Source organism: Aspergillus candidus (assembly GCF_002847045.1).
Source record: "Aspergillus candidus strain CBS 102.13 unplaced genomic scaffold BDW47scaffold_1, whole genome shotgun sequence".
Classification (NCBI taxonomy): Eukaryota; Fungi; Ascomycota; class Eurotiomycetes; order Eurotiales; family Aspergillaceae; genus Aspergillus; species Aspergillus candidus.
Genome location: NW_020194006.1, coordinates 228,777 through 253,538, shown reverse-complemented (window position 1 = coordinate 253,538; position 24,762 = coordinate 228,777). Strand labels below are relative to the sequence as shown.

Genomic DNA, 24,762 nt, shown 5'->3' with positions numbered 1-24,762 from the left:
ACAGTCGGTTTTGCATGGTAGATTGTGTTGAGAATACCCCTGAAATTAAACAGACCCGAGTTGGGCCCATGTATCCGTGTCCACGGACCTGTTGGAAGCGTAGTCTGTAGTTTAACCCCCTCGTCCACCCCGGTGAGATCGGAACCCGCCACTTCCGCTCGCGTCGGGTCCACGAGGGGTGCGATACGGTTGTTGGGGGGCCGCTTCATTCGCATTGCGGGTGGTCAGCGGCCTGTCCTTCGGTCCGTGATTTGAGGGCGATTTGGCCGGGGATCCGGGGTCGTAGAGCTGTCTCGATTTGCCTGACGCCGCCGACTGATCCCTTTTCTCTCGATTGTTGGTATTGCTGTTACTGCCGCTGCTGACACTGTGGTTGTCCCGAGCTCCGCCGCGACTCCTCCCCTTCCCTCTGCCCTCAAACTGCTTCGGCGGGGTGGCGCTGCGGGGCGAGGACGCGCCGGATGTGGTCGCGGAGGGGCTTCCAAAGAGCCTCTCGCGCACCTCCTCATACTTGCGCTGCTTTTCCTCGCGGTTCTTCAGCGCAATGGCATGGCGCTCCTCGGGGGTCGGCTCGGGGGGTCTCTCATCCTCGGAGTCGTCGTCGACGCCCAACCCCATGCGTCCGACGCCGTCGGTGGCCGCATCTACGGCTCTGGAAGAGGACTGGCGGGTGACTAGCGGGGGCGGATTGCGACTGAGGAGGGTGACGGCGGGTTTGATATCCTGCTTGAGGGGGACATCGGAGCGGGTTTCGAGGAAGTGGAACGTCTGCGGGGATTCACTGAGGGGGCCGAGGGTTAAGATACTGGATAGATTTAGAAGATTGCAGGCGGTTGTAGACATACGCTTCAGCCCATAGTTGGCGATTAAACTCGGCTTGCTGCGCGCGACGTTGGGCCTTGGTGACTTTGGAGGACACCTTCTTTTCCAGGGTCGGGGCCGAATCGGGGGGTGGGGACGGTTCTGTGGCTAGTTTCTGCGGGAGAAGAGTCCGTTAGTTTACGGATTTTACCATTGATATATGATTATGTGTATATGGTGCAGATAAATGCATAGAGGGAAGAGCATACATCGGCCTGTTGCTCCCAGTCGTCGTCCCAGGCAGCGTCGGGACGGGAAGAAGAGGAGTGGACACTCATGGCCTGAGGGTGGGGAGCGGGATAGTAGTAGTAGGTAGTAGAGTAGTAGGGGAAAAGAATCCAAGACAATATAGCGATCAACGAGTGGGGGGGAACCAAAAATGAGAACAATACTGAAACGAGGGATGGTAGAAAGAGGGAAACAAGAAACGAGGAGCGATAGTCTGGAGTAAAACTACTGGGTATAGAAAAGGAAAAGAAAGAGAGAGAGAGAGAAAGATGAGATTCTTTCCGGAGAAAATCGTGCCCGTCCTGACCGCCTTCAGGTGTCCAGGCAGCGATCGGTCGACGTCGTTGAATTGAAGGTGACAAGTTGGACTTCACAATGGTTATTTGATAGATGATCGAATTCTGTCTGAACTCTCGAAAATCCAAGATTCCCGTGGATATATCGATGTTGATATCCAAGTGGTGATCGTGACCGATGAGTAATCGCCAACGCCCTCTTCCCCACGGCCAAATAACCACTTCCGCCGACATCATCGTTTGAGACCATCTGCATCTATCCGTCGCTCTCCCTTAGACTGTTCTAGTTTAGAAGACTCTGATTCTCATCATGGGGACCGGTAAGTACTTCTCATCCTCGCTATCCCTACATCACACCGTTCCCTCCAACCCCTCATCTACCTCCCCGCTCTAGACTTGATACCTACGACTCAATATTGACCTACACACTCAAATCCAAAGCGATAACTAACCCGATTACCAGACGCAGACGGCGATTCTCAGATGGCATCCTCGCGCGAAGCCTCCCCCGCAGGTGCCCGCACCCCGACCAACGTGCGCACCGCGGAGCTCTCCCCGCCCGGCTCGCAGACACAGACCACCGCCGCACCTCCAGACTCGCAGACCCAGACACAGGGGTCATCGCAGCAGCAACCGCAACAGCAGCAGCAAAAGATACGGCAGCCAGGAGCGTCATGGATGAACAAGCGCGCAGAAGAGGAATACCAGCGGGCGATGGAGCATGTTATTGATCAGGACTTCAGTCTCGGTTCGTTTTGGCCCTCTGGATCTTTTATATCGCATATGGGCGATGCTTACCATGATCAAATGGTTGGTTATGGAGTATCAAGTGCATGGCTAACGTTCCGGTGTAGATGAGTTTGGAGATCCATTTGATGACCGTGATATGTATGAGAAGTTGTTCTAGCATGTCATCTCTCTGGCATCGGACTTTATGACCTTCTTTCCCCGGCTGGGTCGGCGCAATGGTGTTTCTACGTTCCTCTCCTGTGGGCTTGAGGGATCTGGGGATCAATAAGATCATGAGATAGAATGGATGATTTACGAATGATGTTTTTCTTAGAAATTTACTCATACGTCGACACGGTTGGCTTTGGATTATAACCCCATCCTAAAAATACTATCGTCATCGTACATAAGATGTGAGAATAGAGTACTGGTCTAGATTAAGTTGAGTGAGACAGTGGGCCGATATATATTGTCGCTCTTAAGTGTACCTCAACCTACAGATATAACCCATAATAACCCCACAAATTTGGAGCTAATTATTGGACATGAGTCGATAGAACAACACATGAATCAATCAAATCCAATGGAATCAGTCTGACATTATCAGCAGAGTCTACAGTTATATGAATGAACTGGAGAGATAAGATGAGTACGGCACGTTGGCACAGCAACGCCCGCCCAGCCCAAACGCCGAGCAAAACAAGAAGAATCGTACCCATCAAGCATCAAGCATCATCAATCAAGCAATCAATCTTCCCCTCCTGTATCATCCTGGGACACGGTGGATTCGTCTGTTATCTATAATCGCCATCCACCCCCGGTGTTTATTTTACGTGAACTGCAACTCTTACTCTTCATCCATCCATACTATCCATCGGCTAGCCCCTCCCACTTTGACAGCCATAACATCCGACATTCCTCGTGTCGGCCTGGTCTCACATCGATCATGGCCACCAATCCATTCAGTGGGCCATCTCCATCATGGTGAGTTCGAAACCACATTCCATACAATCGCTGCGACACAGCGACTCCCTTTCGCGCAGCTTCACGACACAAGAAGCATAGACCGTTACCCCCTTTTCCTCAACATCACGACACAAGAATCCCGCGCAAAGTATCACTAACACGTCGCACGTCGGACAGGCTCCTCCCGCAACGCGACAACGATCTCACATGCGAAGAGAACCGCATCCACTTCACCCCCGTCAAAACCGCCCGGTCGGCCCCGCGAGTCTGGGACCGCAAGCCGTCGACGTCCTTCCTGGCGCGCTCCAAGTCGCGCAAGGTCTGGAAGCGCTTCCGCACCTCGTTTAACAGCCTGAAGATGCTGGAGCAGATGGTCGCTGCCGAGGATGCGGTCGACGACGAGCCCCAGCTGGAAATCAACGGCGCTCGCAACGCGGAGTTCCTTCGCGGCGTCAAGCGTCGATTTTTACTCCTGGAAAATTCCGACCAGGACAGAAATTCTACGGAGCAGACACATGGGCGGTCATTCCTTGAAACGAAATGGGAGTCGGAAGCGACGGGGCGAAAACGTATGGAGGCCCCTCCCCCCTGGCTTGTTGATTAATCCCGCGGGGTAGCTAACCAGGAGTAGACAAATTACCCGCGAGCGGCAGCGATCTCGTGGTCAAGTCGGACGCCATGGCGGTGCATGGCTCCCCGACGGGCGCAATCAGCGAAGATATCACCCCCCACGGGACAACTCAACCGACCGACACGTCAAAGGGGACCGGGCCCGTGCAGGCGGGGGTGGATGAGAGCGAATCCGTGAGTCCGCCGCCGGAGGCCCCCACCGACGCCAATTCGGTGGCAGCCTATCCCTCCATGCTACATGGCGAGTCCAGCTGTCTACATAGTGGGGTGGAGGATGAATCTACAGACTTAAAAACCCACGGTCTTATCGACCAGCCTGGAACCGACCTCGTCGAACAAGACGGTGATGCAGCTCTGGCTGCGACTATGACGAATGATCCATCTGGCGACCACGAGGTGGCTGTTGATGTTCCCCCGTCCCCCGCTCCGGGGGCGCCCGTGCAGGACCTGCCGGCCGAACTTGAATCAACCCTGGTCCGATCTGCCCTGCGCAGCTCCCTGGATGGGGAAGATGCGCAGTTGTTGAATAATTTCCTGTTCAAGGCCAAGGCGAAGCGCGAGGCCAAAGCTGCCGCCATGGTCGCTCATGACGAGGGCGAAAAGTCAGCGGAGGCGCCCGAGGGGGTTGACTCGCCGGTCCCGCAGTCCACCCCGCAGTCGCGCCGCGTGCTCAAGGATCTCGACGCCAATTCGCCCTCGCCGCAGAAATCGCCGCAGAGGTCCCCGGTGAAGCCACCCCAGAGGTCACCCCAGCAGTCGCCGAAGAAGTCGCCAAAGAAGTCTCCTCAGCGACCCACATTGTCGCCCACCAAGCCGCGGGAGCAGGCCGCCGCGCCGGACCGCCAGCAGCCTGCCAGTCCACGACGCAGCACGCGGACGCGGACGCCGAAACCGCCCGCGCGAGCGCCCACGCCGACTGTGCGCAACACACTCTCCCTGCGGCGACCCAAGGGGACCGAGTTCATCTTCAACCACCGGACGGAAGCGCAGGAGCTGGCGCTGGCGACGCGGCGCAACACACGACAGAACCGCGGGGATGCTCTGATGCCCAAGTACGCCCTGCAGCATCTGGAGGACAGCCCGGCCGCCGAGGTCCAACCCGATGCCGGTGCCGAGGACACTCAGCAGCCGGTCTCGACAGGGCGCAAGCAGGTCTCGTGGAACGACGCGCAGCTCGTGCAGTTCCAGGGTGACGGCGATGGCGATGACGATAGCGATGGCAAGACGGGAAGCCAGGAGGTCAGCCAGGGCCGAAGCGAGAAACGCAAAGCCACCAGTCGTGGCACGCGATCCAAGGAGGGGGATCAGGATCAGAATCAGTATCAGAGTTCGGCGGCGCCGACTAATGCGCCCGCTACTGCAACACCCAAGGCGCGACGCATGCGGCGGTTAGGGACGCCCAAATCCGCCGAGGCCAGTTTGGATCCCAGCGCGTCACCACCGCTGTCGTCGTCGTCGTCGCTGGGGGGGACGCCCGATAGGAGGAAGTTGACGCCCAAGTCGGCTAAGCCGACATCACTCTTCAGCAGTCGACCATCGCTGCGCAGTTCGGTGCACAATTCGAGTTTGCTGCAGTCGCACGCGGGATCGACGCCTGTACCGCGACGGGTGCGATCGCGGACATAACCATAGCCACCAGAGGGTTGGGTTCACGAGTTACGACTGTTTCTTCTTTTTTCTTTCTTCTTTTCTTATTAGGGAGGGTACTCGCTTTGCAAAATTTTGTCTGACTGTAGATAATTCTCTCTTTTTTACCCTGAAGATAGACCGGCGGAGGCCAAGGCGTCTTCAGCACGGACATTGCACGGAGCTTTTTTTTTTCTTCCTTGCAAAATTTCTTGTTTTCCCCTAGCCATACCTACCTGTTTGGTCGATGGATGGTTTCCTGAAGGAGGTCAGATCAGAGTGATCTACATGTCACCTTACTCCTTAGCATGTGAAGGTAAAATGGTCAGGGGTTCGCGTAGTCGACATTGGGGAGCGTACTGAGTATGGAGTATGGAGTAGAGGGTGTTGTATTTCTTCATCTTGAGATGGCTGTATACAGCGGAGGGAGAGAGAGGTCAGGGACTCCAAATACCTTATCGGTGGGTGAGTAGATGTCAATTGTATAGACAGACTATGCCAGTGGTACTATATGAATAGTCTGGCAGTAGTAGATGGAGATGTCTATCTATCATCAACCATACCTGATCCAATCTAGACAAAAGATCATGGAGTACTAAACTCCCCCGTACTGATACAGTATGTACCAACAGCAGGTAAGTAACATAATACACACGGTAAAAAAATACCACCAACGGGTCCCAACTGCGGCATGACATCATCAGCCCGCCCCATAGCCATGTTTCAGCGGGGTTCATTATAACCTCAGTACTACTTACCACTTCCTCCTTAGTACATTAGGTGGTACCTAGTCTACCACCTAGTGGTTAGTACCTAATCTCGAGTCGAGCGAACGGTCAGCCAAAACTGCAAAAGCTATTTCCACTGCAGGCAGGGATTAATTGCCTCAGAGTACATGCAACCGGCTGGGTGGATCGACTTGGCTTTGGTTAGAATCTAGCTTGAAGGTTGATGGTAGGTTGTAGGTTACTACTGTCTCTAGGGAGGTAGGGTTTGGTGGTGAATAGGTAGACAGGATAGGAAGGTTTTCCTTGACTTTGTTTACTTCCTACTTACTACTTTCTATGTTGTGAGATACACACATATCAAGATAGTCAATAGATATCAGATCAAACCGTACAACAGGCTTCCTCCACCTCCAGAAGGATGTAACCACACCATAGCCAACCCGACAGATCTACCACTTCTAACATAAATGAAGGAATGATCCTCCCGACCACAGACTACATGCAGGAAAATGAGGCATTTCTTGCATATTTTAATCTGTTCTCCGGTGAAGAACAACCTACTAGGCTACGGGATACTGCTAATGCCATGATACGGCACGGAGCACCTCGTTACGAGAGAACTGTGGATATGTGGATATGGAAGTTGTTTAATCTACGTCATAGGTTGAGTTGACTTGACTTACCTAGTAGGTAATAGGCAGACCTACCTTGTTTGTTTAGCATACTACTCCGTACGGAGTACTAGCATCTACTTTACTAAATATTCTTTCCCATTCAATAAGCCAATGGAAGAACCGAACAAAAATAAAATAAAATACAATAAGATAACTACGACAAAGATCTTTATCCCTCATCAAAAAAAAAACCAGTAACTCAAATTTAAAAAAACACTAAGGTAGGGCTTTCCCGAAAATGCCCACCGGTGTTTGAGATACTCGTCCGTGTTCTCCCGAGGCATTTGTGGCTTGTCTTGTCCCAATCCCTCCCCGGGGGATGGAGGACCCCCTTTTTCCCGCGCTAACCCGGCCCATCCCCGCCAATTGAGATGTTGGTTGTGGGATGATATTGGCCAATGCTATCATCCATTGACCAATTGGGGGGAGGTGGTTAGGGAGCTGGTGAGCCTGGCTCTGAGGTTGGTATGGGGTGTGGATGGGTGTACTCCGGGGTTTTACTCTTACTTTTTTATTTACATCCTGATTACTGCTGTACTGAGTATTGGTGTACTTACTTGCTTGCTGCTGGACTGACTTACTTACTGCATATTGCATACCTGCTGCGTAGGTATGTACTTGTCATTTGCTGGATGATGGTTCATCACTATGTAGCTATGACCCTCAAGAATGATATAAATTGGGATAGATGAGGCTGTGGTTGTCACTGATATTGAATGATCCGATGTATAACTTTACATACAGTAATGGTATGATACCGCCGATAATACATACATACACTAGCGGGTACCATACCTAGTATCATACCCATTACCAGTATGCATCTGGAGGACTGTCCTCCGAGCAATGTGTCGTGCATATGTGTAATAATCATTTCATAATTCTCCAAATGTCGTCTTCATCTACCATCTCTTGGCAATCTACAATCTACAGATCACAGACTACAGAGAAAGCTTCAGATATCGGTATTGGCTCGTAGATATCGGTTGACTATCCAATTGTCATATCGGGAACCTAGCCTGGCAGGATCCCGTTCCCGTCGTTACTCATGTCCTATCCTCCCACGTGCCCCACCAGACGTCGTACGATGTCCTGCGTGAGATTCAACGTTCAACGTTGAACGTCTAAGCAGACAGCTGCTTGGCCGTCTCCTCAGGCCAGACATCATAACCAAACGTATCCTTCATGTTCACAAAGCGGAAGTGCCGACCCTCCGCGACCTTGTTCACAGCCGCAAAGTCCGCATCCGACAGCTCGATGCTCTTGAAGTTCGACTCGATACGGGCCGGGTTCGAGCTCTTGGGCAGCACGACGTAGCCGCGGCGCAGACCCCACGCGATCAGCACCTGGGCCAGCGTGTTGCCGCCCTTCTGGGCGATCTCGTTGAGCGTGGCGTTCTCGCTGACGCGCTCGCCCGTCGTCGGCACCTGGTTCTGCGAGCCCAGCGGCGAGTACGCCTCGGGCATGATGTTGTGGTCGAAGCAGTACCGCACCAGCTCCTCGTTGGGCAGGAACGGGTGGATCTCGATCTGGTTGATCTGCGGCGTCACCTTGGCGTACTTGAGCAGCTGCTCCAGCTGCTCCTTGGTCCAGTTGGAGACACCGATGGCGTGCGCCTTCTTCTCGGCGTAGAGCTTCTCCATTGCGCGCCAGGTGGGTTCGGGGTTCTCGGTGAGGTCCTTGAGGATGACGTACTATTTTTCTCACCCGTTGAGTGACTGAACATCTTGATTGTTTGTGGAGGGGTTTGTTGGGCATACCTTTCCGTCAGGTCCAATCTTGGGCGACTCCTGGGTTTCCTTCTCGGCGGCAATGGGCCAGTGGATGAGGAACAGGTCGATGTAGTCGAGGCGGAATTTCTTGAGGGAGCTCTCCAGCGACCAGGCGACGTCCTCGGGACGGTGTAGGTGGTTCCACACCTTGGTGCAGATGAAGATATCCTCGCGCTTGATGGAGGGGTTCTCCTTGAGGAAGTCGTGGAGAGCATCACCGACCTCGGACTCGTTGAGGTAGAACCAGGCACAGTCGAGGTGACGGTAGCCGGTCTTCAGGGCACACATGACGGCCTTGTAGGTCTCGCCGACGGCACCCTCGCTGGCGAAGGTGCCGAAGCCGATGCCGGGGATCTTGACCCCATTGTTGAGGGTGAAGGTGATACCGGAGGACATGATTGATATTCAAGTGATGGAGATCAATGGGTTTGTTGGATGGAGAGGGGTAGGGAGGAGAAGTGGGTAGGAGGGGATGGGAATTGGTGGGGAGAGGTGGTTCGAGGGTGGTTAAGAGAGGTGGCATGGAGGGGTAAATCTGTCTGCTTCCATGTGCTGTACAAGTGGGGTGGGCAGGAAATCCTGCAACCGGTCGATTGAGGGGTTGGCCAATATTCTACATACATCTTGCTTCTCTACTCACTCTTTTTGTTCTTCTCTCTCCCCTTTTACTGTCTACCCTTCTACCTGTCTTTCTTGTATAATAATTATCTACCTATATGGAGTACATAATATAATGACGGCATGACCACGCCAAGCCACAAGGCTTTATGACATCATGTTTCAATACAGAATAATACATTGAAAATAACCACTGGAAACTCGGCTTCAATCGGCTCCTCGGTCTCAGACATCCATGGCTCCGAGACCGAATGGGCCAATCAGAGGGAGTGATTTGGTACATGGTAATGGAGAGCCCGTATTCCATACCAGATACAATACATACAGATGGATACAATACAAGATACCCGTACTTACCGTCTGTATCATACAGAACATGGACCAAACATCAACTTCATCCCACTCGCATCCCAATCTGGTCAAGAATCATAATAATGACGATAATTCCTAGGAAGGAGGGTGGATGTTGGTGGATCCCCCTGCTCTACTTCAATGATGGCTGCTCCCATTTTGCCGCCACTGCCTTCATTTATTAGATCCATTGTCCCTCTCCCTGGCTCTACTTCTTCCTCCTCTTCATCTTCGTCTTCATCTTCATCTTCATCTTCATCTTCAAGGACATTGACTGCGTTGGAACTCAGATCCAACCATTGTTCTACTTCCGTGTCCTTCCTGGAGTGATATCATCCACTTCCTCGCTCCACCTTCTTACATCACTTATAACCCCTCTCCCCCTCCTTCCAATAGGTGGACATCTTCGACTCTCACCTTTCAACCTCTCTTGATCCATTAAACCAATCAATTGACCGTCAACATGCCTCGTTTTGATGATGCTGATTTTGGGGTCGACGCCGCTCCTCCGGCTGGCGCTCGTTCCCCCAGAGACCACCGTAGCGTGGCGGGTTCGCTGCCTATCCCCAGCGATGCCAACAACACCGTGGAGATCCCCGCTACCCGGAGCTCCATCTCTGATGCCGCTCAGTTCATGCACAACCTGAGCCTGTCGCCCTCCACCCGGGACCGTCGTGGCTCCCGCAACTCCTTCGGCACCTCGCTGCCCATCCCCCGCTCGCCCCGCGTCTCCCGGCTCTCGTCGGTGGCCCGCGCCGGCGACGAGTCCGTCTCCCGCGACATCCTGGCCTCGCAGATCCAGGACATGTCGCAGGAGAAGGTCGCCGCCGCCAAGAACATGGCCTTCGCCTTCGACATTGATGGTGTGCTGTGCCACGGCCTCGAGCCCATCGAGGAGGCCAAGGAGACCCTCCGCATGCTGAACGGTGACAACGAGCTGGGCATCAAGATCCCCCACATCCTCCTGACCAACGGTGGCGGTAAGACCGAGGCCGCCCGCTGCAAGCAGCTCTCCGAGATCCTCGAGCAGCCCATCTCCACCGACCAGTTCATCCAGTCGCACACGCCCATGCAGGCCCTGTCCGAGTACTACGAGACCGTCCTGGTCTGCGGTGGTGAGGGCCAGGCCATCCGCGAGGTGGCCGAGAACTACGGGTTCAAGAACGTCGTCCACCCCAAGGACATCCTCGCGTGGGACCCCACCGTCTCGCCGTGGGGCTTCTTCACCGAGGAGGACCGCCTCGAGGCCAAGCCGCGCGACTTCACCAAGGTCAAGTTCGACGCCGTTCTGTTCTTCGCCGATTCGCGCGACTACGCCACCGACTTCCAGCTCTGCATTGACCTCCTGCTAGCCGAGAACGGCAAGATGCTGACGCGGTCCAACAACCCCGACGAGCACATCCCCATCTACTTCTCCCAGGGCGATCTGATCTTCCCCACCAACCACAAGGGCCCCACCCGTCTGACGCTCGGTGGCTTCCGCATCGCCCTCGAGGCCCAGTACAAGGCTCTGACCGGCCAGGATATGGAGCGTGTCATCTACGGCAAGCCCGAGCGCGCCACCTACACCTACGCCGACGAGGTCCTTCGCTCGTGGATGGAGCAGATCCACAACGAGAACACCCTGCCCCAGAACATCTACATGATCGGCGACAACCCCATGTCCGACATCATCGGCGGCAACATGTACGGCTGGAACACCTGTCTGGTGCGCACCGGTGTCTTCCAGGGCGGAGACAACGACCCGCAAAACCCGGCCAACTTTGGCGTCTTCGACAACGTGCTCGACGCCGTCAAGGCCGCCGTCCGCAAGGAGCTGGGCCAGGAGTTCAAGTTCAAGTGGAACCCCAAGGTCAACCCCGTGGTTCACGGTGACGGCCAGTCCGCCATTGAATAGGCTCACAACGCCCCCACCAAAAATCAAAAAAGACAAGGGAAAAAGAGAAAAAACAAAATCAACCCTGGCGTTTGGTGATTCCCCAACTTACTTTTCTTACTTTTTTTTATCTTTATCATACTGTCTACCGCAGGATGCTAGACAGATTCACACTTGGTTCTGGTATATGTGTGTCACGCTTTATGTCTTTTCTTCTTCATTTCTTCATTTCTATTTTCTACTTTTTATTTCTTATGTCGGTCGGGTTCTAGACTGGGTGATATCTTGGAAATGGACGGCAACAGAACCTCCGATGAGATATCATATACCAATATTGTTTTTACAGGAATGGATGGATTTAGATTTCATATCACTTTTTTTTCTTCTTTGATTTTTGAATAGACTTTATGCATTTGAATTATATTTTTTTTCATGATCTATTTTCCACCTACCTACCTACCTATCTATCTTATCTCAAACAGAGTTTTCTCTTTCCCACTGCTACTGCAGCTACCAGCTACCGCATCATCCAACAAAGTTTACCATTCACCCATCCGGATTTCATCATCCATCGTATTGTACACTAGTACTTTGGTAGAGTAAAATCAAATAACCCAGTAAAAATAAATAATCATGTTAATAATATGGTCATTATAACGATAATACACAGTAACAAACAAAATCACCTAGACGAAAAGTCAAACCCAAACCCAAACTCAATCCCAAAAAAAGAAAAAACCCACCTAGCAAACCTAGTGGTAGAAGATTCCCCGGTAGGTTTGGTTCAGTTTTAGTCTTTAGCTCATTCTCGACGGTCAATGGATGGTGGAAGTCGTTGACGCCATGTACTTCCGCCTCAGTTATATCCGTAGTGATTATTATACTGATTATTATACTATCATCTCTTAGTAGATAATATATGATGATGATTATGGTGATGATGATTGTATTTGAGTGTATTTAAAAGTGTCTGTACTGTATTTACGCACGGAGAATTCATGGATTTGTACTGTTTTGTATAACTTATTTGGGGATAAGGTTATACCTTGGGTTACTTTGAGTCTACTGTTAGATTCTCGTATACTTACCTAGTCCATATATCTCTACGTAGTTCCAGGGTAAACCACGACTACACAACTACACAACACACGCGATGCAATCCAATGCAATACCAGACAGTAATGACTTGTCTATCAAACATAATATACAGACAAGGGTATCCATCCCACAATCCAACCATCCAAAGCCATCATCAAAATTACAACTCATCCTTAGCATCGTGCACAGGAACATCACCCACCGGCCGCCCACTATCTCTCCCCAAATCCACCCCGTTCTTCTTCCTCCACTTCTCCCAAAGCGCAAAGAACTCCTTCTCCATCCCGGACTCCATCTCATCAGGCAGAATAACCGTGTACTCGACGTACAGATCGCCCGGCGACTCGTCCTCGTCGACGCCCTCGTGCAGGTCCGCCGCAGACCAGAACGGCATGCCCTCGCCCTTGACGGTCTCGACAGCCAGCGGCTGCACGACGGATCCGCGCGGTCGACCCAGCTGTACGACGTGCCCGTCGAGGTGGGTGACGTTGCGCGTCCACTCGCCCATCCAGGCTTCGCGCAGAGACAGCGCCTCCTTCCAGAAGAGGTCGCGGCCGCGGCGGCGGAAGAATGTCCCGTCTGTGCGTTGATCGTCGGGGCGGCTTGCGTCGGATAGCTCTGCGGGTTTCTCTTCCAGGATGAGGACCAGGTCTCCTGCGATCCAGTCCGGGCTTTCGTCCGCCTCGTTTTCGAAGACGAGTCGCGTGCCCCGGTCCATACCCGGTTCCACCGTCGCAGTCGTTTCCACCTCCCGCCGCACGACCTTCTGTCCGCTGCACACGGGGCAAGGCTTCACGATCCGCTGGCCCTTCCCTCCGCACGCGTCGCACGCCATCTGCACCTGCTGGAACATGCCCGGCGCGAGCATATGCTTCTGGATGACCATGCCGTGGCCCCCGCAGCGCTCACACCGGTGGACTTCCCCGTCCGCCGAGCCGCTCCCCTCGCACGTGTCGCAGATCTGCTGCTTCTCCACCCCGAAGACTACCTCCCGCCCGCGGTAGAAGTCCCGCAGCGGCAGCCCCACGCGCAGCTCCATGTCTGGCCCGCGTCGGTGTCCCGCCGCATGCCCGAAGTGGCCGCCGCCGCCGAAGAAGCGCGAGAAGATGTCGAAGGGGTCGTGGGTTGCTCCGCCGGCTGAACCGCCTTGGCGGTGTTGCTCGATGCCGTCGTGGCCGTACTGGTCGTAGATTTTGCGCGTCGTGGGGGTCGATAGGACGTCGTAGGCTTCGGCGATTTCGACGAATTTCTGTTCGGCGGCTTCGTTGCCTCTTCTTTCGTTAGTACCCCGACGTATTTGGGTAGCGCGAACGAGAAGGGGGGAAAAGAGACGTACGGGTTCTTATCCGGATGGTACTTCTTGCTCAGCGTGCGATACGCCTTCTTGATATCCTTCTCCGAAGCGGACCGGTCCAGCCCCAACGACTTGTAGTAATCCTCCGCAGCAAGCACCACCTGCACCAGAAGGAGCGTCACCGCGACGACCAGAAAAGCGAGACGCATGGTGAGCATGGTGTGTGAGATCCGTGACTGCGCTGCGCCGACGGCTCATGCGCCCTTCCCTGTCTTCTCCGCTGTTGTTGTTATTGTTGTTGTCCGTTTGACGTTGTGGTCAATTCGATGTAGGATACTTCGCTTTGTTAGATGCAAGTGAGAGTAATGAATTTAGGCAAATCTCGAGATCAGTGAAGAACTCAAGGGTCGATTGATTGCTTTGAAGAAGAAGTAGAGGAAGTGAGAATGATCGATGCAAACCAACCAAACCGGTTGTTGTTAGGTGGCCGCAACGGAGGTCATGTTTGTCCGGTCCGATGTCTTCAACTTCACGTGGTGATAACTTCCTTATCTTATCACCGTGGAAGTATGCACATGTCAAATGCCGATGCTTCATATCCATTTCGTAAACTATGTATTAATCATGACGTGCAAATAAAGTCCCGTCAATTATAGAACACAGGAGTGTCATGCTCTTCGGTAGATCTGACATCTACCCAACCCCCACGTCGAATCATTAGCCCTATCTGGGAACGTCAAAGATGTCATTTCGCCACGTCCGCCCCAGCCCCTGACTCTCATCGCCCTCTTCGATGGCCTCCTGCGCCCGTGTGGCCTCTTCGCGCCACACCTTGGTTAGACTCCCCGGGGCGTAGACGCCCTTGAAGACGCCACTTCCTGGAGCATCCAGACCGACTCGCGCCTCGACATCGCCGTCTGCCGGCTTCAGTCGAGCCAACACCGCCCGCACGAAGCTCGCCAGATCCTTGGGTTGGGCGATGCGCGCGGCGCGCAGGCGTTCGCGCGCAAAGACCAGCTCCCGGTTCAGCGCCGTCGCCGCCTCCACGATCTGCTCGGCGATCTTCTTCTCCAGCACCCGGCGCACGAGATGCTTGAGGAAGGGCTTGGCCAGCCACAGGAGGAGCTTCCACTTGCTGCGGTGCACCTTGTAGCTGAGCTTGTAGATGCGCACCCGCACGCTGCGCAGGGTGAAGATCTGTTCGAGACGGTCGCGGCCGACTTCCACGTCGAGGGAGATGTCGACGCCGCGGCGGTCCAGGGCGAAGCTGGCGATGCCCTCGTCGTTAAACCGGAAGAACGAGCCGGGGTGGGCACGGACCCAATACCCGAATTCCTCCGCACTGAGGTTCAGCCCCCAGACACTGGCCGTGAAGGTGGTCTTCAGGCCCGCGGCCGTCTGTTTCGAATGCCGTTTGACAATGTCGATGTCGTTGCGGGTGGTGACATGCAGGCGATACGGCAGGAAGGACGAGAAATTGACGGTATGCCCCGGCTCCAAGACCAGATTCTCCAGCAGGAGGTCGAGCTCCGGCGACGTGATCTCCAGCCGGGGGATCGGGATGTACTGGAGGCTGCGAAGGAGGAGGGGGAAGACAACCTCGAGGAGGTCCATGGGCAGTTCGCTTTTCCGGTCATGGTACCCGTCCCATGCGTCTTGGTATAGTTTGTGGGTCGCGTCGATCAGCCTGGACACCGCGAGGTCCTCTGGAATGCTCCGCAACGCCCGTTTGGCCTGTGCCAAGAAGGCATCCACATCCGAGCGCAATGTGGTCCCTGTGCCGATCTCCGTAGATTTCTCCTGGAGCTCGCCGATCCGCTCCTCGGCCGAATCGAAGAAGCTGGGATCGGTCAACATCTCCTGGATCGACGAGCCCACCTCCGACATGAGGGTTTCAAATTCGGGATCCTCGTTGGCATGTTGGAGCACCCTGTTGCATCTCTCCTCCAACGTTTTCCACTCCTCGCTATCGCCGAACGATTGGAGCAGGTTCCAGAACTCACGCATCGCTTGTTTGAGATCGACATTGATTTCCGCCTCTTCCTCCGCCGCCGCGACGACGTCAGAGGCGGCGCTGGCGTAGATCTTCACATACCGCTGGACTAGTCGGGCCAGCGTCGACACCGAGTCCGAGTAGTCCGTGCGCTGTCGCAGCTTCTCGACGGCCTGCTTCAGGCGGTGAAGCAGGGTCTCTTTTTCATCTCCGGAGAAGTGGTCTCGGGCACTGCGGACAGCCTGTTTTCCTGTGCGCGTGGCTGCGTTCTCGACCACGTCCGCGATGTGGGATGCCTCTTGCTGCAGGTCCTCGTTGGACGGGGCGGGGCCCTCGTCCGCGCCTGCACCCTCGACCGCCTGGGCCTCTTCGGCGGAGGGTTGGAGCTCCTCGCTGGCTTCCTGTGCCACGCTGGACAACGTCCCGGCCGTGTCGGAGAAGATCTGCCGCCCAACAGTGGTGACATCTTCGACGAAAATTCGAAAGTCGGAATTGGTCAAGAGGAGACGTCCGACCGTTTGGAGACTATCATACGCTAATCCACACGTTAGCAATTCTCTTCTGCGGCCCAGCAGACAATCATCCAGGCCGGGGGAGGGATATGGTACCGGCTTTGGTGTCCGCAGTCGCTCGCCTGTCGGCAGCATGTTGCGAGATCCGCGTGGGATCGAGCGCGATCTTGGAGCGAGCTAGATGCCAGAGAAGCTGCTGCAAGTGATCATCGTCATTCTTCTGGCGCACCAGATCGATAAACAACTGGATCCAGAGGCGAGCGTCTCGGATCAACTGGCGACCGACGGAGCCAATCTCCTGGTTACGCGGATTCAGGACGTCGGAAGCTAAAACGGTGCGCAGGAGGACGACCGTCTGATCGGTGGACGGCATGTACCCCTCCGCGAGGGCACGGAGCATCTGGTAAGTGTGTAACTTCTGATGCAACCGACGCTGGCGGGTGGTGTCCTCCTCATAGCGAGGGAGGAGGGGCTCCCTCTCTCCTTGCGACATGATGGCGGGACCTGACCTGCAAGGGAATCGGTAACGATTCCGATGGAGGGATTCGACGTTGTCTGAGGTTGTTCCTCCTGTCTAGCCTCCTGTTGACGGTGATGTCGGGATTGAGTGGGCAGCCAGCAAGGAAGTAGATGATCGACGGAAAGCGGAGACGGGGGGGAGCTTCATCCCAGAGAGCTTCATTGTTGCGTCACCTGCCCGCCGCTTGACCGGATTAGGGAATCGAGACATTTGTCGTCCAATCAGGATGGGTGTGAAAGTGCCTCATACTGTTGACTTCAAGGGATGTTTTATCGACATTTACAGATCTCTCAAGTAGGTAGTAAGTTTGTCAATGTAGGTAAATTGGTCGATGCAGCATCTACTGCCGAAACAGCTCTATAAATCGATTGTCGTGGATGCCTTAGGTACCGGTCGGACTTTAGGTTATTCCCGGGGGCCTCGGTTGCTTACATAATAGAGAGTTATCCATGGATAACCCACAGATATACGGAGTAGACAGGTAGATATACAATAGGTAGGAGTACCCGTATATATCTTCAATTTACCCGGGTAACTACCGGATAAATCCAGTTCCCTCAACGTCCAACTCCATGGCCAAAGGTATTAATAACCCGACGCGGCTGGACCCAAGGGCACCATGTGGTTCGGCCGACACTAAGGGTTAGTTTCAGTCGAGAGGGGGTCCAGGGGGGCTCCATCCGAAGCCCCATCGGCAGGTTCCGGTTGGCAAGCGGAGCCTGGTCTAACCACCGGTGATTGTTTTGGGCGATGGAGGACGGAATGGGTGATATCTGGACGATCATTCGGAATGATTTGGACTGGTTTTTTCTTCATGACTCTTGCATATAAATTGATTGATTCATCGAGGTCAGATGTGTTACTAGTAGGGATGTAGTATGAAGTATACAGCATTGAGGATACACTATACAAAGTTTAACTATATAGAGTTTAACGAGACTGGGGTTTAACTTTGAAGTATACTGGGTTGATATATTGGGTTCAGTATAGGATATAAGTATGCCGGTACTGCATCCGGCAGAGAGACTACCGCGGTTGATGCCGGAGGACACAACCATGGAACCGAACATCAACCAGAGATAGAGATAGAGATAGACGAGAAGGAGCGATAGGTCCTCATAGGTATAAGAGTCAAGTATGAATAACGATCGGGCCGTGGTTGACTAACAGGCAGCCCGAATTCGGCCCGGTTGACCATTTGGTCGTGCGGGGAATCGTTTTGTATGGACGAATGAGTCAGCCGTTTCATCTGGAATCTTTCCTTTTTTGGTTGTATTATTGATTCGATCTGATTTCATTATTATTGTTCTCCACATCGGAACAAGTTATCGGACACCCATCGAATATTTATAATACTGGAATTCTGATGACTCGTCCTATAGAACCCAAGTATCAACCGACAAGTATAGTGTCAGAATGGTTCGGAGCCCGGAGTTTCAGAGATCCTCAACTTGGCTGGAATGGGGTCACAGAGTTTTCAGGTCTGGGGAAAAGCTCAACCCGGAAGTCCCAACAGAATGATAATAATAATAATAATCAGATCATAAAAATAGACACATAAATTGAAATCAATCATAATAATCAACAAATCAAAAAGACACAAAAGAAAAAAAAAAGGAGAAAAAGGAAGCTGGACTGGACTGTACACGGTAGTTACCGTCCTGCACCATCCCAATATCGATCCATCTCAATAAAAATGCCTCACCCCCCTGCACCACAAGAAGGCATTCTACGCCGTAGTCCCAATACTGCTTCCCGATCTTTGACCTTCTCTTTGTTTGTCATTCGTCAATGTCTCTTCTTGCCTTCATCCAGATCACGAATCCCGTCTGGTCTGGTATGTCTGGTTCTCCGCATTTGTCGAACAGTCGGAGACTCTTCCCGTGGTCTCCACATGCGGTCCCAACTGCTTCTCCCTCCCCCAAATTTCCTCAAAGCTTCGTATCCCTACCCCATTTTTAATTCCTCTGGCTGGTTCGGTGGAAGCCATGCGCCTCTGCCGACCCTTTTACTCCTTCTGACTGGTCCCTGTTCCCCCCGGTTCTTCCCGATTGTTGAACCCAATCCTGGTTCGAGAGCTGTCGACCGCCCCTACTTTCATTCTTGCGACGGCTTTCCTCCGTTGGAGATCCTCTCCTCACACATCCAGTGGTGGTAATTGTCGGAATGCGGTCGACTATCCCTCAGGGGGTCTCAATGCTAGCGTTTAGACTTAAAACATCGCGTCTGCCTGCGTCTTCCTCTGCCTGTCTACTCTTTTCATCTCATTCTCCTCTCTCCTCGGTCTGCCTTGATACGCGCTCTTCGTCTACCCTTGCTGTGACTCACCGTGCCACCATGGCTCGATTCCCTTCGCAACAGAAATCTTTCCAAGCCTCGACGTATGTAAATCATGCGGCGCCGGTGTAAGTGCGACCAGACTGTCTTTGCGATGTCGTCGTCTTTAGAGTGTCAAGACGGGTGGTAGAGCTGTCACTGACCATTTCGGAAACTTGTAGGGAGGCTAACTATGACACCGCTAATCCCCCGTACATTCGCAAATATCTCCGCACCTATGGATTGACGCCTCCCCGCGCAGAATCGTATGAAGTGCAGAAGACTCGTTGTAGGTGGAATCGGGACCGGGCGCATTGATCGGACCCCTGTCGCTAACCACGCGATCACAGGTCTGGCCCAATTGGCCCTGAAAACCTCCAACATCGAGAAATTCCTTTACCTGAGCACCCTGCGCAAGAACAATGTGCATCTCTTCTACCGTCTCATGACGGATCATCTCAAGGTATGTTCGGATCCGACCACGAAAACTACACCCGCGTGCGGGGAAGAGCTTCCCCTTGATCCTCGTCACGCTGTTGGTGGAATGATCGACTAATGGGCCAACCCGGTAGGAATTAACGCCTCTCATCTATACCCCCGTCGTTGGAGAAGCTTGTCAGAGATGGTCCGAGATCTACCAGCAGCCGGAAGGTACGTTTCAAAGAAAAAACCCCCATTTACCCCCTTTCTCCCCCCCCCCCCTGTCTCCGGTACTTCTGCCGCTCCGGTGACGAATCAATCTCGGCCGCTAACGGAATGACTGGTCAGGCATGTATCTTAGCTGGGAAGATCGAGGCAATCTAGCCGCCGTCATCGCCAACTGGCCCCAGCCTAATGTGGAGATCACATGCATCACCGATGGTTCCCGAATTCTGGGTCTAGGTGATCTTGGCATCAATGGCATGGGCATTCCCATCGGAAAATTGGCCCTCTACACTGCCTGTGCGGGCATCCGACCCGAGGCAACCTTGCCCTTGACCCTGGACCTGGGCACCGGCAACAAGACCCTCCGAGAAGACCCGCTATACATGGGTAGTCGCCATGACAAAATCACTCCCGATCAGGAGCGGGAGTTTATGGATGAGTTGATGACCGCTCTCACCGAGCGTTGGCCTGGGTGAGTGACTCATGCCGATCCTCCTTCCACCTCCACCCCCCCCCTCTTCCACTCTCCCTTTCCCTTCTCTTTACTTTCTTTTTCTATTTTCTTCCGATGTAACGGAAACTACCGGGGAATATGTCTGACTCCTTCCAGCATTGTCATCCAATTCGAGGACTTCAAGAATCCGTTCCCCGCGCTGGAGCGCTACCGCGACATTTACACATGCTTCAACGATGACATCCAAGGCACTGGTGCCGTCATCCTGGGTGGAGTCATCAATGCCGTCAAGCGTTCCGGACTCCCCTGCAAGGAGCACCGGGCTGTCTTCCTTGGTGCAGGCAGCGCCGGTGTCGGCGTCGCCAAACAGATCGTCGCCTTCTTCATGCGCGAGGGCATGACCGAGGATGAGGCCCGCGCGTGCTTCTACCTTGTCGACACCAAGGGTCTCGTCACCATGGACCGGGGTGACAAGCTGGCCGACCACAAGGTCTACTTTGCTCGGGAGGACAACGAGGGCGCGCAGTACAAGAACCTGAACGAGGTCGTCGACCATGTGAAGCCCACCATCCTCATGGGCCTGTCCACCCTCGGGGGCGTCTTCACCCCGGAGATCCTCCGCAAGATGGCGGACTGGAACACCAGCCCCATCGTCTTCCCCCTCTCCAACCCTTCGTCCAAGTCGGAGTGTGACTTCGAGTCGGCCGTCACCCACACCGACGGCCGGGTGCTCTTCGCCTCGGGCTCCCCCTTCCCGCCCTTCTCCTTCACCGACTCCCATGGCGAGACCCGGACCCACTACCCCGGCCAGGGCAACAACATGTATGTCTTCCCGGGCATCGGTCTGGGCACGATCCTCTCCAAGGCCGTCAAGGTCACCGACAGCATGATCTACGCCTCGGGCGAGGCGCTCTCGCAGGCCCTGACGCCGGACGAGATCGAGCGCCGTCTCCTCTACCCCGACGTGACGCGCATCCGCGAGGTCAGCATGGTGGTGACCCGCAAGGTCATCCGGGCGGCGCAGGACGACAAGGTGGACCGGGAGACCGTCCTCCGCACCATGGACGACGACGCCCTGGACGCCTGGATCAAGGCGCGCATGTATGACCCTCACCACGAGGTGCTGGCCCTCGAGCGGGAGGTGGGCGCCTTGCTCTCCAATTTGGGGCCGTGGTCGAACGGAAATCCCTACGAGGACGGTGATAAGAATGCTAAGCTGTAAGCTCCGGTATTTCTTCTTTTTTTTTTTTTTTCCCCCTTCTATCTCCGTTTCTCCGTTTCTCCCTTTCTTTGCCCTTGTCTTCTTTTCCATTCTTTCGTCCCCTCCCCCCATCGCTTTTGGCATCCTTCACCGAACTCGGGAATCTCCATTTGATTATTCGCTCGTTTTCTAATGCACACCTGTTCAGACTGGGTTCCTTTTGATTTAGAGCGCGTTTTCCGTTTTCCTGTTTTCCTTCGAGTCCCGTCCCGTGTCGAGGAAGGGTGCTCGTTATTTCTTTATACCCCATTTTGTCCGATTCCGCATACTTGTTTCCTCATGATGGTTGCCATTGTTCTATACCGTTTTGAAGTTGGGGGAGAGAAGAGATTGGGAAAGAAAAGATTGGGTTGCAATGTGAGCATGAGCATGAGTGAGGGGGAAGAAAAACAGTAGCATAATTTGGTGGAGGGCCCGCACTATTTGGCATTATTTCGGTTCGTCAATATCTGGTCTATAGGTCTCTGTTTTGGTTTAAATACAATCCTTTCTTGGGCAGGTCACTCAACACTTCGATCATCACGTATTGAAATCAAGATGCGGGGAAGAGCAGAATTGGAGAAACCGTGCGGGGATCGGATGGATTATATAATCAACCCTGGATTACTGATCTCTTGGTGCAGCTCTTCTCTTCCATCTACTAAGCTAATCCCATCTGTCTATCTCCTTCCATGTTATGCTAATGTCAGACATACCATGTCAGTCATATATCAGCGTCCAGTCCAGTCCAGGCCAGCCCAGTCGGCCATAGACTGACCGAGTCATGGAGACTCCGGATAGATTCATATATCCGACTGCCCCACTGGACACTATCTGATTGGATGGTGATCACGGCCGCGATGTTAGTTACGCCGACCCCCTGACGGCTGTCGCAACACTTGTCGCTTTGGGTTGTTAGTTTTGAGGCATGATGGTTGATGTTGGTTAGGGTGGGGTTGATTGTATTGAGTGCGTGTCTAGGGAGTTTGTGCGTTGGGGATTGGTGGTGGGTGAATGGGTGGTGGAGATGGGGATGGCTACAAGCTGCTGGGCAGTGTGCGATGATTGTGTGGCTTCGAAGAGATAACGGAGAGTATTGTGCTCCAGCTACGATGGCGACATCTGGTCATTACCAAGATATGTTTACCAATGGCGATATATCACAAACAACAAATCAAGGTGATCGACACGGTTCAGCAAGATACTTTTGTACCGGCGCCGCTTTCCCCACTGTTGATCCGGCCATGTGGATTCGGCCTGCCTCGGTTCCGTTTTTGACAATTATAAGTGTCTGGTTCTCCGTTTCAATGAATTGTTGTGGGAAATCACTCCAGCAATTGAGAACAATCAGCCGTGAACATGTCTTCTCTGGGTGATGCCGTTAAACTTCCCTGTGGGTTGGTCTTCCCGAACCGGCTCGTTAAGGTAATATAATTCTTTTCTTCCCAATGCGAGTCTCCCATATGGAATGTAATTCTGATATTATCAGGCTGCAATGGCCGAGCTGATGGCCGGGAGCGACCACGTCCCGACGCCGAATATGCTCGAGGTTTACAATCAATGGGGACAAGGTGGATGGGGGGGAGTTCTCACAGGTTAAACTCCTGTCTTTAGTCTTCCAACGGAAACATCACTAAAGAACCACCAGGAAACGTCCAAGTCGACGTCAACCACCTCGGAACGCCCTTCGATCCAGCCCTCTCAAACGACTACACGGGCAAAGAAAACAACCCCGACCTCGTCGCAGCATGGAGCAAATACGCCTCCGCCTGCCAACAACACGGCCCGCCCTCCATCGTGCAGATCGTCCACCCCGGCCGACAATCGCTGCGCATCGCAGGTCAGCGCGGCATCTTCGGGTCGACTATTGCGCCTAGTGCCATCCCCGTGCGTCTGGGCGATAGCTACCTTGAGCAGTTCATCAGCATGATTACCTTCCCGTATCCGCGCGAGATGACGCAGGGGGATATTGAGTCTGTGTCGAGGAAGTTTGTGGATACCGCGCGGTTGATGGCTGATAGTGGGTTTTCGGGGATTGAGTTGCATGGGGCGCATGGGTATTTGATTGGTTGGTCTTTTTTCCAGGCTGGTTTGGATGATGCGACTTACTAACGAATGTGTACACAGATCAATTTTTGAACCCCAAGGTACTACCACTTGATCTCTTTCAATCTCGTCTGAAGGAAGCAGCTGACACGGGCGATAGACAAACCACAGAACAGACGCCTACGGAGGCTCCGCCGAGAAACGCGCCAAATTCGTCCTAGACATCATCGCCGCCACGCGCAAAGTCGTCCCTCCTACCTTCTGCATTGGCATCAAGCTCAACTCCGCCGATCACAGTTCCGCCACCTTTGAAGACACCATGACGCAGATCGGACTTCTCGTCGACGCGGGTATCGACTTTCTCGAAGTGAGCGGTGGATCGTATGAAGATCCGAGTGTTAGTCTTTCACTTTCCATAGTCTACACTTCATCAACAAAAACAACAACAATCTAACAATCTAACAATCTAACAATGAAAACAGATGATGATGGGCCAAAAAGAACCCACCCAAGAAACCAAAAGCACCCGCACAGCCGCCCGCGAAGCCTTCTTCCTCGAATTCGCGCACGAAACCCGCAAGCGCTTCCCCTCCCTCATCCTCATGCTCACCGGCGGCTTCCGCACCCGCGTCGGCGCCCTCTCCGCCATCCGCGAGAACGCCTGCGATCTGATCGGCATCGGCCGGCCGTCGGCTGTGGACCCCAAGCTGCCGCTGCTGATGCTGGATGAGAGCGTGTCTGATGCGGAGGCGAGGCTGCCGCTGGTGAATGTGCCGGCGCCGTTTTATGTGAGGATGTTGCCGGCGAGGTCTGTGGGGGGTGGGTTGGAGAGTGTATGTTTTTTTTTTTTTTTTCTGTTTTTCTTCTCAACACTTCCCTTTGGGTGGTTTTTGGGGGGTATGGGCTAACACTTATACTATGAATAGGGCTACTACGCGAACCAAATCCAGCGGATAGGAAAGGGGTTGAAGACGTGCGCTCCGTCTTTGTAATACAGTGCTAGTGTACTGATGGGATCAGTCGGTGTATACTTATCACTACTAGGCATGTATATAGTGTATATAGGGGGGAAATGTAGGTATACTTGACATGGTGTATGATAGAGGATTAGTGATCTGGTTTAATCAGGTTCTGTACAGAATTTGTAGGGCCATGAAGTCTTATTCGTAGAGTTGGTTGGGTGGTACTTGAGTTATCGTCATGTTGGATTTGGCTTTATGAAGTTTATGGGTAGTATATGAGTGGTGCATGAGTAGTTTCAGAGTAGTATACGTAGAGTTCGGGGATAC

General features: G+C 53.5%; 8 protein-coding genes across 8 annotated transcripts; 4 read left to right on the top strand and 4 right to left on the bottom strand.

Annotated features, from left to right (window-relative positions):
* Positions 1–28: 28 nt before the first annotated feature.
* On the bottom strand, positions 29–1,301 carry BDW47DRAFT_1081 (uncharacterized protein). The gene is made up of 3 exons (XM_024813158.1): positions 1,071–1,301; positions 846–976; positions 29–781 (listed from the first exon to the last, which is right to left on the bottom strand). The coding sequence occupies exons 1-3, from the start codon at positions 1,137–1,139 to the stop codon at positions 112–114; spliced, it is 870 nt and encodes a 289-aa protein (XP_024676470.1). The 5' UTR covers positions 1,140–1,301; the 3' UTR covers positions 29–111.
* Positions 1,302–1,695: 394 nt separating this feature from the next.
* BDW47DRAFT_121566 (uncharacterized protein) lies at positions 1,696–5,336 on the top strand (the record flags this gene model as incomplete). The annotated part of the gene is made up of 5 exons (XM_024815652.1): positions 1,696–1,705; positions 1,849–2,133; positions 2,240–2,273; positions 3,258–3,649; positions 3,712–5,336. 5 exons carry the CDS (start codon positions 1,696–1,698, stop codon positions 5,334–5,336), a joined length of 2,346 nt encoding a protein of 781 aa, XP_024676469.1.
* A 2,354-nt stretch (positions 5,337–7,690) lies between these two features.
* gldB (putative glycerol dehydrogenase (GldB)) lies at positions 7,691–9,116 on the bottom strand. Its single transcript, XM_024820368.1, has 2 exons — positions 8,499–9,116; positions 7,691–8,432 (listed from the first exon to the last, which is right to left on the bottom strand). The coding sequence occupies exons 1-2, from the start codon at positions 8,904–8,906 to the stop codon at positions 7,863–7,865; spliced, it is 978 nt and encodes a 325-aa protein (XP_024676468.1). The 5' UTR covers positions 8,907–9,116; the 3' UTR covers positions 7,691–7,862.
* Positions 9,117–10,225: 1,109 nt separating this feature from the next.
* On the top strand, positions 10,226–11,886 carry BDW47DRAFT_97208 (phosphatidyl synthase; the record flags this gene model as incomplete). Its single annotated transcript, XM_024820366.1, has 1 exon — positions 10,226–11,886. A coding segment is annotated over exon 1 (1,088 nt), but the record flags the coding sequence as incomplete, so codon positions are not given.
* A 727-nt stretch (positions 11,887–12,613) lies between these two features.
* BDW47DRAFT_114653 (putative DnaJ domain protein) lies at positions 12,614–13,956 on the bottom strand (the record flags this gene model as incomplete). The annotated part of the gene is made up of 2 exons (XM_024814699.1): positions 12,614–13,724; positions 13,790–13,956. The coding sequence occupies 2 exons, from the start codon at positions 13,954–13,956 to the stop codon at positions 12,614–12,616; spliced, it is 1,278 nt and encodes a 425-aa protein (XP_024676466.1).
* Positions 13,957–14,470: 514 nt separating this feature from the next.
* On the bottom strand, positions 14,471–16,745 carry BDW47DRAFT_114652 (uncharacterized protein; the record flags this gene model as incomplete). The annotated part of the gene is made up of 2 exons (XM_024814698.1): positions 14,471–16,275; positions 16,349–16,745. The coding sequence occupies 2 exons, from the start codon at positions 16,743–16,745 to the stop codon at positions 14,471–14,473; spliced, it is 2,202 nt and encodes a 733-aa protein (XP_024676465.1).
* Positions 16,746–18,471: 1,726 nt separating this feature from the next.
* BDW47DRAFT_97201 (NAD-dependent malic enzyme) lies at positions 18,472–22,026 on the top strand. Its single transcript, XM_024820365.1, has 6 exons — positions 18,472–19,177; positions 19,271–19,377; positions 19,439–19,551; positions 19,661–19,739; positions 19,857–20,205; positions 20,344–22,026. Exons 1-6 carry the CDS (start codon positions 18,939–18,941, stop codon positions 21,407–21,409), a joined length of 1,953 nt encoding a protein of 650 aa, XP_024676464.1. The 5' UTR covers positions 18,472–18,938; the 3' UTR covers positions 21,410–22,026.
* Positions 22,027–22,922: 896 nt separating this feature from the next.
* Positions 22,923–24,465, top strand: BDW47DRAFT_121560 (FMN-linked oxidoreductase; the record flags this gene model as incomplete). The annotated part of the gene is made up of 6 exons (XM_024815651.1): positions 22,923–22,976; positions 23,042–23,495; positions 23,555–23,574; positions 23,634–23,870; positions 23,956–24,306; positions 24,400–24,465. The coding sequence occupies 6 exons, from the start codon at positions 22,923–22,925 to the stop codon at positions 24,463–24,465; spliced, it is 1,182 nt and encodes a 393-aa protein (XP_024676463.1).
* Positions 24,466–24,762: the final 297 nt, after the last annotated feature.

Coding starts and splice junctions, on each gene's coding strand:
- BDW47DRAFT_1081 (XM_024813158.1), bottom strand. CDS start 1,139: ATGAGTGTCCACTCCTCTTCTTCCCGTCCCGACGCTGCCTGGGACGAC. Junction 977..1,070: donor ACTGGGAGCAACAGGCCGAT/GTATGCTCTTCC, acceptor CTTCTCCCGCAG/AAACTAGCCACAGAACCGTC. Junction 782..845: donor CGCCAACTATGGGCTGAAGC/GTATGTCTACAA, acceptor CGGCCCCCTCAG/TGAATCCCCGCAGACGTTCC.
- gldB (XM_024820368.1), bottom strand. CDS start 8,906: ATGTCCTCCGGTATCACCTTCACCCTCAACAATGGGGTCAAGATCCCC. Junction 8,433..8,498: donor AGATTGGACCTGACGGAAAG/GTATGCCCAACA, acceptor TGAGAAAAATAG/TACGTCATCCTCAAGGACCT.
- BDW47DRAFT_97201 (XM_024820365.1), top strand. CDS start 18,939: ATGCGGTCGACTATCCCTCAGGGGGTCTCAATGCTAGCGTTTAGACTT. Junction 19,378..19,438: donor TGAAGTGCAGAAGACTCGTT/GTAGGTGGAATC, acceptor ACGCGATCACAG/GTCTGGCCCAATTGGCCCTG. Junction 19,552..19,660: donor TCATGACGGATCATCTCAAG/GTATGTTCGGAT, acceptor CCAACCCGGTAG/GAATTAACGCCTCTCATCTA.